The 14,218-nt window shown below is 37.8% G+C and overlaps 2 protein-coding genes across 3 annotated transcripts in view; one reads left to right on the forward strand and one right to left on the reverse strand.

Annotated features, from left to right (window-relative positions):
- Nucleotides 1–8,907, forward strand: part of LOC107716160 (tyrosine-protein phosphatase non-receptor type 22-like) — a 24,613-nt gene extending 15,706 nt beyond the window's left edge. For both annotated transcript variants that reach the window (XM_016522520.1, XM_016522521.1), the window contains 10 exons: nucleotides 2,067–2,141; nucleotides 4,572–4,631; nucleotides 4,743–4,805; nucleotides 4,888–5,018; nucleotides 5,252–5,279; nucleotides 5,464–5,526; nucleotides 5,608–5,717; nucleotides 7,170–7,200; nucleotides 7,307–7,381; nucleotides 7,559–8,907. In XM_016522520.1, the coding sequence (XP_016378006.1) occupies nucleotides 2,067–2,141; nucleotides 4,572–4,631; nucleotides 4,743–4,805; nucleotides 4,888–5,018; nucleotides 5,252–5,279; nucleotides 5,464–5,526; nucleotides 5,608–5,717; nucleotides 7,170–7,200; nucleotides 7,307–7,381; nucleotides 7,559–7,620 (698 nt within the window). In that variant the 3' untranslated portion in view covers nucleotides 7,621–8,907. The remainder of the gene's footprint in view (nucleotides 1–2,066; nucleotides 2,142–4,571; nucleotides 4,632–4,742; nucleotides 4,806–4,887; nucleotides 5,019–5,251; nucleotides 5,280–5,463; nucleotides 5,527–5,607; nucleotides 5,718–7,169; nucleotides 7,201–7,306; nucleotides 7,382–7,558) is intronic.
- LOC107716162 (round spermatid basic protein 1-like) overlaps nucleotides 8,220–14,218 on the reverse strand; it is a 22,026-nt gene continuing 16,027 nt past the window's right edge. Inside the window, exons 5-7 of the mRNA XM_016522523.1 lie at nucleotides 13,856–14,023; nucleotides 13,647–13,755; nucleotides 8,220–11,667 (exon numbers count right to left, since the gene is read on the reverse strand). Of these exons, the coding sequence (XP_016378009.1) occupies nucleotides 11,098–11,667; nucleotides 13,647–13,755; nucleotides 13,856–14,023 (847 nt within the window). The 3' untranslated portion in view covers nucleotides 8,220–11,097. The remainder of the gene's footprint in view (nucleotides 11,668–13,646; nucleotides 13,756–13,855; nucleotides 14,024–14,218) is intronic.

Raw genomic sequence — 14,218 nt, forward strand, 5'->3', positions numbered from 1 at the left:
ATCGGAATTGTAAAAGGTTTGCCTTTATTTGTGTACATTCACAATAAAAACAAATCTTTTTGCTTTTGTAAAATAAGCCTAAAGAAAAATAGAAAAACAGGACTTTCGCGCAGCACAAAAATGAACCGAAACTCTGCATAGCCTACTAGGCTACTTGTTGCACAGTTTTTTTCTCCTCTGGCAGAAGCGCTGCAGGAGCGTGATGTGATATGATATGACCATGTGTATCCTCATGTTCTGTTGTTTGCTGCTTTTTGCGCATGTAAAATGAATCCCACTTTAGCAAAAGAAAACCAGTCTCCTCTTGGCTTAAATCGAAATCCTCCGCCATTCTAATCCTCGTTTTGTACTTCTAATAAGTGACCGTTGTTTTGTTTTGATCTCTCCGCTGCGCTTCCGCGTTCGTCACTTCTGAGCGGTGCATGCGCAAAGCTGACCTCATACGTCATCCGCCTGGAGCTGCTTCCGTGTACAACTGTTGGCGCAAGCTACATTAAAGTGATTATTACGTTTTGAATAAGGATATTTTTCTTACAAAAACGCATCGATTCTCTACAGGAGGCCTGGAAAAATAAAAACTTAGGAAAAATAACCGAAATGAACATCCCTAAATTGTAACATACATATTTACAAACATAATTATTCAGGTGCATGTGTAATAACTTGCGAAAACTTGACGCTACAGCAGCACTTCTTCTTTGTCGTCGTCTTGTCTGATGCACTCAACCAAGCTCTAACCACGACCTCGCCGCTCCCCACCCCCCAACCTTTCGAATTTCGTTGGGGAGAATTATTTTAATGAGATTCTAATGGGCCGCTTTGTGACATCACAAAATCCGGAAAACAAACGCTGTAGTCCAAACGAGCCGTTCGTTGTAGTTCTTGAAAAGGGATTTTTTAAAAACAAAATATCTCCCTTTGGAGTGAAATTTGAGATTTGTAACTTTGTAGATCTTTTTTATGCCAAAACATACACACTACACACTGACTAAAATTCAAAAAGTGAAAAAGCATAATAGGACCCCTTTAAGAGATGTCGGACTGAAAGCGCCCTCTACAGTGACCAAGCCTCTCATCAGCAAAAAGAATCAAAAGACTGAGCTCACCTTTGCTTAGGAGAATGTTGTGTGGAGAGAGGAGAACTGGTCCAAAGTTCACTTTAGTTATGAGAGCAAGTTTAATTTATTTGTGTCTGATCATGGGAAACATTATGTTCAGCATCAAACTGGGGAAAGACTGAACCCCGAGCACGTAAAAAAGTGAAAGGTGGAGGAGGAAGTGTCATAGTTTGGGGGATGTTTTCTGCAGCAGGAGTTGGGCCTCTTATACAGACACATGGCAGGGTGAATGCAAATGTGTATCAGAACCTCCTTCAGCACCATGCAGCTCCTTCCCTGCATGCGTCTCCCAATCAGCCTGCAATTTTCATGCAAGACAATGCCCCCGTCACAATACAAAACGGATAAAACTGTTGTTCCTTGAAGCTGAAAACATTGAAATAATGAAATGGCCGGCCCAGAGTCCTGATCTAAACCCAACTGAAAATCTCTGGAAAATCTTTGGCAACAAAGTTACGGCTAAGAAACCCACTACAGTTACCAAAATATGGAAGAGACTGGAAGAAGAGTGGACCAAGATCACACCAGCGCAGTGTGAGAAACTAGTGATGTCCTACAGCCGCAGATTCTGAGATTCATTGCTGAAGTCATTCAAAGCAGGGGCCTCTACACTTCCTACTAATATCTGACAGTTGTAACACTTCTTTCATGCTACAGTGGTTACTGTTCTCTAATTTTGATCACTGTGTTTTCTACAAAATAAAGGTTTTTGTTGAAATGCCTTGGTTAAACATGTTAGTATAACACTGGTATACTTACAGCTAATATTCCTTCAAACTTTGAGCGATAAAGATTAACAATATTTCCGAAAAAAGAAAGAAAGAAGTATTTATAGACTGTTCTCTAATTCTGATCTCCACTGTATATTCAGTATTTCAAAGTCATAGATAAGATATATAATTCTGGCTACAATCTTGACAACTCCTTTTTTTTTTTTTTTTGCTGCAGCATCATCTGCTCCACTCAGTCCTATTCCAATCACAAGTCACAGTCCTCCTCCCCTATTGTACAAACAACCTCAGGGTAAGACTAAATTACAGTTTAACAGGAATAGTGCATAGAACAAATTTAACTCTGAATATACTCTGTAGAAATTCACAGGTATACACTGGTGTTAAAGCTAGGTGACGTCACCATTAAACAAGTGAAAACATGCTATATATTTAAGGCAATTTTAAAATGCGTCTACCTTCAGCAATGAGTACAAAAAACTGACAGTACAACAATGCAAACAAAATACCATACAAATCTAGAATTTTGGAAGTCGATTCACCTGTGAAAGAAAGGTGATGAAACCTTAGCCTATATACGACATTAATAAACTAACCAAAATAAAACATTGTTATCTGAGCTGAATGCTAGCTGAGGTGAAAACCTTTGTTATAGTCGCCTTAAAATGAATACACTTAGTCGTCACATATTTCAAGATTAATGACTGTTCATGTGTTCACTTACTTACCTCTTGTTTCAAAGACAGGCATCGTGCTATTCAATTATTGCTCAGCCACCTTTGTATTAATAAGCATTAATTAATTAGAAGCATTGGTGTTTTAAACTTCTGAGCAAATCTTTTTTTGGACGACAGTGACTGACTTAAAAACACACTCACTGGTCGCACCTACTGCTAATGATGTAATTTACAGAAAGAGTCAACAAATGAATCAGTAAATGAATCCCAACGAATCTTTTTAGTGAATGAATCAAAATCCACGCCAATTGTTTTCCCGTGTGGATTAGTCTTCACTTTTACGGTTCTAGAAGGGATACTACGGTGGCCGAGAAGTGCTAAACAAATCACTATTCTGAAATCAAAATAACAAATTACAAACGCAAATGCAAGTTTAAAAAACAAAATAACAATTCAGAAAGCACAACAACAATTCAGAAAACATTATAACAAGTCAGAAAACACAACGACAAATCCGAAAACAAATTTACAAGTCAGAAAACACAACGACAGCAGCTCCAGTGGCACAGATGGATAAGCGCTTGTCATTGGCTTTTTGACGCGATCGACCAGGGTTCGATCCTGCCTTTTGCCGAACTTTTTTTTTCTCCCTTTTCAAATCTCGTATCACATCGTAAAGGCATTTATTTTCAATAAAAATTAAGGAAATAATCAAAAAGTTGAAAATAAAGTATCGGGTAGGGTTAGGGTAGGTGTAGGGAGGGCTTTATTGTACCAATAAGGTGGCATCCATTTAATAATTAAAATTATAATTTACACTCAATACGTTATTATTGCATACTACAATACTGAAGTGCAGATAATTGCCACTATTTGCAACAAGTAGTATACATAGAAATCCTGCTATTTTAACATAGTGTAAATAGGTATTTGCACTTAGTGTAAATAGCATAATGCTAAAAATACTGCTATTTTCACTTAGTGTAAATAGAATCCATTGCTAATACGAGATTTGAAAAGGGAGGAAAAAAAAGTTCGGCAAAAGGCAGGATCGAACCCCGGTCGATCGCGTCAAAAAGCCAATGACAGGCGCTTATCCATCTGCGCCACTGGAGCTGATAACTTACAGCCACTTTTAACTAAATGTAAATAGACACCCCGTATTTTTTATTCCATAGTAAGGGCAATTCATACAATACATTTAAACCGAGCTACTTTAATACCATCTCCGAACTTTCTACCACGACTCTGCTGTTCTTCGGCTGGTTCTTCCCTGTATACGTTGATTGACAGATGTCTCGTCCAGTCAGCGGTGAGTAATCCCAAACCAATGGCGCTGTCTCAAACTATACCTACCTCTTCCGGTTTGTCTGATTTGTCGTTGTGTTTTCTGACTTGTAAATTTGTTTTCAGATTTGTCGTTGTGTTTTCTGACTTGTAAATTTGTTTTCAGATTTGTCGTTGTGTTTTCTGACTTGTTATTTTGTTTTCGAATTTGTCATTGTGTTTTCTGACTTGTTATAATGTTTTCTGAATTGTTGTTGTGCTTTCTGAATTGTTATTTTGTTTTTTAGACTTGCATTTGCGTTTGTAATTTGTTATTTTGTTTTCAGAATTCTGATTTGCTTTGCACTTCTCGGCCACCGTAGGATACAGCTATGGCCAGATTGTCCTACTGGGCACCAGCGCCTAATCGATTATTTCCGGGATATACTCCCAGATCTACAAATCGCTGCAGAATAATTTTGGCTGTGAATTGTACATTTTGATTCTAGTCTCAGGTCTAAATTTTTGGTTATCAAGTTAAGCTGATTGACAGAAACCTTTAAAACAACAAATCTATCCACATAATCCATAACTGATTCTTAGGACATTTTAAAGTAGGCTACAATTGCATGGCAACACTGAGGATACATGTTTGCAACTTCCTTCCCATAGTATAGACTTGTTCTAAAACAACTATGAATGTATTTAAGGAAGTTCTGTCAGTGTCATTCTGGTTGATTGTTTTAATGTAGGCTATTCCTTCCTATTTTAAACGTTAGAATCTCTACTACACACCCCAACACCACATGAGCAGACATTCAACTCAGTTCCAGGGACAGGTACTGTATATCACACATACACCAGTGTAATTGTTCCGTTTACTCCAACATACAACATATTTTCGCTGATTTAAATGTACACAAACTCACACTACGTTTTGTTTCATAAAGAAAGTGTAACTCCACCACTTCCTGATAGAACTCCAGAATCGTTCCTTTTTCAGACGGCGAAAGGTGCAGTATACAGAACCTACAGTATACACAAAAACTTCATCTTCATTTGTTCACAAAGCTGAAATTTTTTTTTCTCTTAAAGTGGCCGAGAACAGCGCCCTCTGTCAGCCAGCTGAGGCAGAGCATCAGAGACTGAGAGTGGGCACATCATCTGAATGGTCAGGCAGCTCCCAGCCCAGATCATCCCTGGATCATTCTTGGGCCCGAAGCAAGGTTACATTGCATTTACCTTTATACTCTTACTACATACTTTATACTCACTATATACTAAAAGTGAATTTTGTCAACGTTTAGGAGTACTCTATAGCATATAGTTGACCTCAAAGCATATAGACATAACAAACCTCTAATATAATTTAAGATGTACAGAAATGCTGTGCTATAATTTTCCCATTGTATGATCAATGCTTGACTCATTCTTGCCAAAATGTGTCATTTTCTAACAGAGCGTCAGAGCAAAAAGTTCAAAACAAGGTAGGTTGGTGTTTCCATTGTGTCCTCCCACACCTCAGTCACTAGTGTCATTACAACATAACATGTACAAGCAAATTTGCCCTCTCGAGTGCACTGCAGTGTAGTGTTTGTCACTGTGCGACAGAGATAAAGAGGGCGCACTATTATTGGATCTATGTGTGCACAGCTGTGTTTCATTTTACAGAGTCTCTATCTGTGGCTCCGCTGACTCTGCCTGTCTCTGTAACCATAGCAGCTGGAGGCCAAGGTGAGTGACAGCATAAGTCCCTTAACAGTGATTAACCATTACTACATAACCTTAGTTTAGCTTGCCCTGTGGCTAATACAGTAGAGCACCAGACGGCACCCAGCAGCCAGCCGGCAGCAACGGGACCAACAGGGAACCAGTCGGACAGAGGGGGAGAGAAAACTTCACTGGTCAGCAAGGCCAGGACCAAGGTTCAACTTCTAAAGTCTCTGTATTTGTTACATGTAAAGTGCATGGCATAATAAACATGTAAAATATTTTGTATTGCCTGTTTCCCACTGAACCCACATACTGAAAATAGCCTGCCTTGAATGCACTTTAAAGGGGCCATTCACACAGAGTGTGTTTTTGTATTCCATTGCACAGCTTTTCCATTGTTTTTTTTTAAACGCCATGTCAAGAAAAAGAAGTTCACCTTTTAAAAATGTGCACCGTATTTCGCATTTCCAAACACCCTAACTCAGGGCTGTCCAAACTCGGTCCTGGAGGGCCGGTGTCCTGCAGAGTTTAGCTCCAACCCTAATTAAAAACACCTGAACCAGCTAATCAAGCTCTTACTAGGCATAGGAACTTCCAGTCAGGTGTGTTGAGGCAAGTTGGAGCTAAACTCTGCAGGACGTCACCGGCCCTCCGGGACCGAGTTTGGACAGCCCTGCCCTAACTGATTAGGGGCAGTTCACACAGAACACATTTTTGCATTCAACCACCCTTACGCAGACATGCGCTAGATGGTTGTGTGCTAAATGTGTTTGACCATTGCGCTCGTATTCCTTTTGCAGAGTCTCATGTATGCATCTAAAAACGTGGAGCTGAAGTTAAAAAAGGTTTAATTAAAAAAAAAACATGTCTTGAGACAGTTTCTCAATGCAAAAAACATATTCTGTGTGAATGGCCCCAAAATGGCTTTTCACACAGAACATGTTTTTACATCCCACTGCATAGTTTTTCAATGTAATAGTGCTAGACAGATGTTTTGGACTGTTGTCCCATGTCTCGCTGCCTTTTTAGCGCCTTGTGCATAAGCATTTAAGATTCCATGTCAAATGAAAAGAAATACAACTTTAAAAAACGTGCCTGAGACCCTGCATACTTTCTGTTCCACTGCACTACAACTCACTTAATGTACTTGTTTGATTCTTGTGCTTGCGTCTTTTGCAGCATCTCCCACAAAACGTGGCGCTCAAGTTAAAAGTAGTTAAACTTTTTTTTTTTTTTAATGCATCTCTAGACTTTCATTATTTTTTTTCATTCCACTACTATGCCTCTCACATTTTTCAGTGTAAAATCACATCTATGCGAATGGCCTCTCATGTGAATCGGTTCCTGCCGATTTGGATACAAGCGAATTCTATAAATGTCAACACATATTTTCTTTTCTTACAGAGACTTGTTTGATTCTTGTGCTTGCGTCTTTTGCAGCATCTCCCGCAAAACGTGGCGCTCAAGTTAAAAGTAGTTAAACTTTTTTTTTTTTTTAATGCATCTCTAGACTTTCATTATTTTTTTCATTCCACTACTATGCCTCTCACATTTTTCAGTGTAAAATCACATCTATGCGAATGGCCTCTCATGTGAATCGGTTCCTGCCGATTTGGATACAAGCGAATTCTATAAATGTCAACACATATTTTCTTTTCTTACAGAGTATTAAGTTGTTGAAAGGAAAACAGAGGTGTATGTATAATAACCACTTCTACTTTTCATGTTAATACAACTAATTCTGTTAAATTGAATTAAACGGCTGTGTGTAGCTTGAACATCATGTAACTGTCATTTGCAGCAAAAATGGCCCCGCCTCCGGCCCCGCCTCAGTCTGCTCCACCATCCTATGGTGCCGCTGTTGGATTCCTATTTTGTAAGAGATCACTCCCTTTTAATATAATTTTAAATGACCAAATATGATTTCAAACTAATGTTCTGAGACTTTAAAAGCTGCCACAAGATGGAGCTACTCTATTTTACATTTCTTCAGTTTTGGTTGATGCCTAGCACTTGGCCTGTACGTGAAAATGACCCTTTTCTTACTCCACAGCTTTTGGATCTCGTTTTGGAAAGCCAAAAGGCCCACGAAATAAGCCAGGAACATGGGTCTAGTTCATGTTGAAGGTGAAGAAAAGGAAAACAGCTTCACAAGACAGTTCAAAAGAGGATTAACTGAGCAAAGTTTTCTTTCAGCTGACAGACAAGCACTGTGGTTTTTGAGGGAAAGAAGCCCAACTACGGACCTCACACAATAGATGGACATTTATAAAGACTGTGCTTTTGTTAATGACTTTTACATCTTATGAAGGTATAATGCAGGAGAATGGCCTTTTTAGACTTTAAATATTGAAGCATATTGCGTATAATGCAGGAGAATGGCCTTTTTAGACTTTAAATATTGATCTTGTTGCATTTTTATGCAACTAAAATGTATATAAAATTATTACAAATGTGCAACTAAAGATAATAAAATGCATGAATGTTCTGAAAAGTAGACACTTTTGTAATCTCATAGGTAAGATTTTTATGGATTTTATAATATATACAGACGCAGATAACCATGGCCAATCAAGCCTTTCTATGTCACATGATGTTGGACTTGGTAACAGTGCATTTGGTGCCATGTCTGTCTGAAAGGGACGGAAATGACAGAAGATTGTGAATATCTATTGTAAAGTTTATGGTTTGTGACAGTATTTAACGTTTTTCCCCCCCTCGTTTGCATATTTTCCATTTCTGATGCAGTGAATGATCCCCTTTAAGAAACGCTTCACTTTAGTACACTCATAAAATGGTTTATTTAAAAAAATACAGAAAAGTCTATGCATTCCATTGCATTTTTACACAATTGAAAAGATCCACCACAGTTCTATTAAATGTAACTTAGCATTTACAAAACATTACTTTGACTAGGTTCATAATTGACCATCTAATTAGTCCTTAAAAATCAATGAAATAGAAAACCTTTATACAAATATCAAACAGAGAAAATAATGAATCAAACACACAGAGCATGCCTTGATCCCTAAGTTGATTTTTCCTATATTACAAACGACCATCAAAACCTGATCAACACACAAAAAAGAAACTAGCTGCCAAAATTCAGAAGAAACATAGAACGCTAAACATCATGTTTATTTTAATATAACATGTAACCTTAAGGTATAAAAGCATTGTGTGTTGCTGAGCGGAAAACATCTGAAACTGTATATAGGAAGATTCATCTTAATGGATTGGTGTTAAAGACACCAATAAAGGCATCTTAAAAGAAATGTATTTGGGTGAAAGTATCTTTTCTTTCATTAAGCAAAACCGCTAATCTGCAGAATCTGTAACTGAGGAAATGCCACTGAATAGTGGGGAAAATAGGCTTTCACACCTGCCTATATAATCCTAATCCTAATTAAAAAAAAAAAAAACTGTGGGAAATATAAGATTTGATCCATATTGCACATGGTTTTCAATTCACTAGAAGTCATTTACTACCAATTTTTCTTTTATTTTGTTTGCATTCGCTACCTTTGATGGGCAATAAAATGATCACCTTCAGTTGCTTTTGGATTAGCAGAATTTGTATCCCAGAGTAAGCCTGATTTTTTTACGATAATAAATACCCAATCATTAATTATTGCCAGACTTTACGAAATTCCATCACAATTAATGCTTTGTACAACTTGAATAACATCAATTAGCTTAATAGCAGACAATTAAAGACTCAATAAAAGGCACTCATTTATAGAAGGATGAATTTGATTAGGGAAAGCCATTAGATAATTTTGTTGAAACCATAATCAATGTAGACTGATTGCTGGTGTGAAATAACATTCAAATCAGTCATTAGCAATACTTGGCGTCAACAGAGAAGCAAAACTACTGCCCATAACCCTTTCAAAAACACTGAATGCCTGCTTTAAGACTTAATCCCATTCAAAAGAAACACATCAACATGTGCAAAAACATTACTGACATGCAACTACACTCAGCAAGTGAAAGCTAAATTGCACTCATCCAACTATCTGGGATAGCACAGTCACCCCAGAATGCTTATCATAAAGACTATAGACAACTTTAGTTCAAAAACATAGGAAACAAGTGTTATGCAAGAGCACTGGACATACGCCTTCTGCTACTACTTTCATAAAATAATATCAGATGCTTTCTTGAAAGAGAAAAAAAATTGGGTTGGACTTGGGTAGCAAATTATGGGAAGAGCAACATAACAGTTTTCTTGTACAAGAAAAATGCAGGAGTTTATTCATGTATATTACGTTAATTCATTTTTGCACTGACTGATTTTCAGGGGGAAAAAAATCAAAATCAACAAATGCTTAAAATGGCCAAAGCAACAAGATTTTAGTCATTTGGGACATTTTGTTTTTTAAAAGTGGTGACAATGTCAATGACAGACAAAAACAGAAGCCAATACCAGCATAATGAACAAAATCAAAGTGTGATTTAAAAAGAGCTTTCCGTTGTGACTAAAACTACCCTGATAGTATGAGCAGAATTGTGTAAAAATATGAAGTGAACCTGGTTTAGATGATCCATTTGAATGAAGAGACGGTTTCCTTTACATGAAGCTCATACAAACACATGTCAGAATTATAGGTTCAAAACCCAATAATCTGAAAGTATGGATTAGACTGCTATAAAACTTTGAAGTAAAGTAGAAGACTTTACAAAATGAAAAGGCATCAGTATGTTGCTCCTGAGTGTAGGTTTGGTTATTTACATTTCCATCCAGTTTTCTGCTAATGTCCGGACTTAGATGGAATATGTCTTCCTAGTCCAAACTAAAAACATAAAAAAGCACAACGGCTTCTGCATACAACACAGATAGAAAACAAACATGACAAATTAATTCATGACCGTGATCTTAAAAGACTGACTATTCTGGATAAAAATAAATAATTAAAATTAACAAACAAATGAACAATCCTCTTGTGGATTCCGAATCCTATTTCCTGCATACATGAGAGGTAATGCACAGGTTCCTCTTTGATAATTACTGCTATTAGTCATTAAAAAAATAATGAATTTTCCTTCAAGCAAACCAGAAAATGATCAAGGAAAAAGCAAATATGTCTCACTTTAAACTGATACCTACTCGCTAGTCTATCTTAAATACGTCATATACTTCAGTGACATTACACCATAGAAAAAAAAAAAAAGACTATTTTTCTCTTTTAAGATATGATTGCTGCTCTCCACTTGTGACAGGCACTTTTTCCCCCTTGTATTTGTCTCTAAAAACCAATTAGCAAATCAACATGATGCCCATGATGAAAACGTGAAAAGTCCCTCTTGAGAGATAAGTTCATCTCATTTATAATAATATATAAACAAATACAAAACAATACTGAGTAATAATCAGCAAAAATATACTTCAAATTAAATACTTTGGCTGAGAAAAACCTAAAAAGTACTCATGGGGTCATTTTCTTAACCAAAAGCTAAAAAAGAAAAATAAACAGTCTTCATCATTTTTAGGCAAAAGTACAGATATACCTTTTTTACACTGTGGAATGTCAGTCAAGTCTGCTAGGCGAAATAAAACTCCATCCCTCTGCAAAAGGAAGGGTTCTGAAGTCATTTGGGGAAATCTGTGGATCTGCTGCCATCGAGTGAGGAGTCTGATGCAGGCTTGGCGGGAGTCTGTGGAAGCATTTGCTCTGGTGTGGGCGAGGACAGAGGGCAGGATGCTGGGACAGGACCGGTCTCCGTACAGGGAGCGGCAGAAACAGTGTGGGCAGATTTAGCAGGCTGTGGAGGCGCGGGCTGCGGCTCTCTGGGTGGCGTTGCGGGCCTCTGGAAAACCAGTTCGTCCGTTTTGGCCACTCCACCTTGTGCCGTGTTCGTTTGTAGCTGGGTGCAAGAGGTGACTTTGGTGTCCGGGTGAACAGGGGATGAAGAGGGGGGAGGACATGAGGTGGAGCACAGGTCCTTGGTCTTAACGTCCTTTGATTTCTCCTCCTCGGAGTAGTACTGCTTTAGACGGATGTGCCACGCGAGGCTGCACACGGCTGAGACGGTTTTGAACTGATGAATCACGTTGCGAGGGATGAAGTAGATGTCGTCGTCACAGAGCTGCATGCGAACGTAGCGGATGCCTTCTCGCCGTAACTGGTTGAGTTTGGCATCATCCACCCACTGGACACACTGTAGAGAGAGGGGCATTATGGGAATGCTGACCTATTTTATACCCGTCTATCCTATACCTGTATATCATCTCCACACCTGTTCAGGATCATGAATAAGTTACTGCTTATCCAACACCACATGGCATTATCAGATCAGATTGTGATCTTAAACTAAATATAAAATTATGCATTAGAAAAAACTCATTAAAAAATTCATTAAAAAAAAAAAAAAGTAGCCCCACTCAAACATGCTGTTTCAGGCTGTTTTTTTAGACAAATTTCTTAATGGTTTGCAGGAGAAAAAAAGACAATGTCTTGTTTAAAAGTGTCCTAATGCTTAATCAAAAATCTATGGCCGAACCACAGCCTTACTGATATTCAATACAACACATGTAATAATACATAAATGTTACTTATTATTTTTGCTAGTTCTTATACTTTAATTTAGCTGACAACTAAGACTTTTTGAAAGAACTGAAATAAATGAAAAAGTAAATCTGTTGACTGGACACTAGTGTTGTCACAACACCTTAAAAAAACGTTTCAATGTTCAATACTATTTTCGATATCATGGGGAGAAATTGACAACATTAACAGCATAAAATTTGAACAGTATCCAAATTAATTTACCTTTAACCATAGTCAAAAGTATTTTCTTATCAACCAAAACTATCCGAGATTCCTCAGGAATGCTAGCTCTAAGTGGGACTGTATAATAATAATAATAACACCATTATTATTATTATATTATCATTTATTTATTTCCAATAAATATATTACTATTCCAACTGAACTGTAAAAAAAAAAAAAAGAATAGTATATAAAAAAAATCTAATTTCTGAGAATTTGAGAATTTCTTCACTTGAAAGAATTAAACCGACAAGCTTTCAACTGCAACGAGACCTTTAAGTGTCTGCCACAACAGGTTTACAAACATTTCTCAATACAAATCTGTGTGAAATGCTGTAATCATCTGCCTACAAAAATGTGGGAAATTATGCAAATTAAAAAAAAAAGAATAACTGGCTCACGTTGCATTCCCAAATGCATGTTAAAGGGGTCATATGATGTTGCTAAAAAGAACATTATGTTGTGTATTTGGTGTAATGAAATGTGTTTATGCGGTTTAAGGTTAAAAAAACACATTATTTTCCACATACTGTACATTATTGTTTCTCCTCTATGCCCCGCCTTTCTGAAACGCGTCGATTTTTACAAACCTCATCGTTCTGAAAAGCGAGGTGTGCTCTGATTGGCCAGCTATCCAGGGCTTTGTGATTGGCTGAATACCTCAAGCGTGTGACGAAAATGTTACGTCCCTTACCATATTGTGATGCCGTGTCCCGGCGCGATGGGACAACACCAATAAAACCCACTATAAACGAGGCATTTGTTGCATCCAGTGGGGACATAATTACATAGTATCGCACCGCGTAAACATAAAACCATGTCTGCATTTGTGATCGGAGAAATGACAAACAACAAATGCTACTCTACACTGCCCAAAACTCACGTTTGAATCATCAGTGGCAAATCCTTAAAATGAAAACGTACTTGAAAATTTGAAATTGCATCATATGACCCCTTTAAACTCACAGCACATCCAGAGATAAATTTTGCAGCATTTACTGTTAACTGAGCCACTTATAGGGATGTAACGGTATGAAAATTTCATATCACGATTATAGTGACCAAAGTTATACTTTTAAACGATAATACTAACCGTCAGGGCATTTTATCGTGATTTATCGTGAAACCGGTAATCGTTCCATCCCTAGCCACTTAAAACACTGGATCATGAGCTGCCATGTGTAAATGATCACAGTGACATGCTTTGCTCTGAAACATGCAGTGTAACAGACTATATAGTTATATACTTATGATAGCATAATAAAACCAAAAAATGAATACTGAACGTAATACAATGCCATATACTAATATAAACACACAAGCCCAGTCTGTCCTGAAAAATATGCTTAGCAGTAACACAGCTCCTACCTGTGACACAGGTGGCTCATACAGGTCTAGCTGAAGCCTTTGAACAACCTCATTGAAGTCCTCGGCGTGAAAACAGACCACATCTTTGGTTATTCGTGGCCGGTCACTCCTATGGGAGATGATGAGAACACCAAAGGTCATTTAATCTATCTCTTTTTGCATGTACAAGCATGTGCATATGTTTCTGCATGGCAGATGGTTGCACTCACCATTCCCCAAACTGCACTGCTTTCAGGACACCCACAGCTGCTGTACTCTGCCAGTCGAAACTCTGGCCAACATGATCAGCGTGGGCTCGCGTCCGATCCTCGAAGAGCACCTCGCGTGGTTCACTGGTTCTCGGGAGGTAATGCAAGTTCTTGATCTCATTCATTGATCTACAACCAAAATGAAAGCGTTTTGTGAGGCGCTACAGCCCTCTACGAACACCATGACAATTGAATCGCCATTGGCTAGAAAATTTTTTTTGTTTACTCGCCAGACTGATAAATATATACATACACATATACATATATACACACCTATACACACACACATACATATACACACACACACACACATATACACACACA

The sequence above is a fragment of the Sinocyclocheilus rhinocerous genome, unplaced genomic scaffold (genome assembly GCF_001515625.1).
Source record: "Sinocyclocheilus rhinocerous isolate Xijiao unplaced genomic scaffold, SAMN03320098_v1.1 scaffold148, whole genome shotgun sequence".
Taxonomy (NCBI): Eukaryota; Metazoa; Chordata; class Actinopteri; order Cypriniformes; family Cyprinidae; genus Sinocyclocheilus; species Sinocyclocheilus rhinocerous.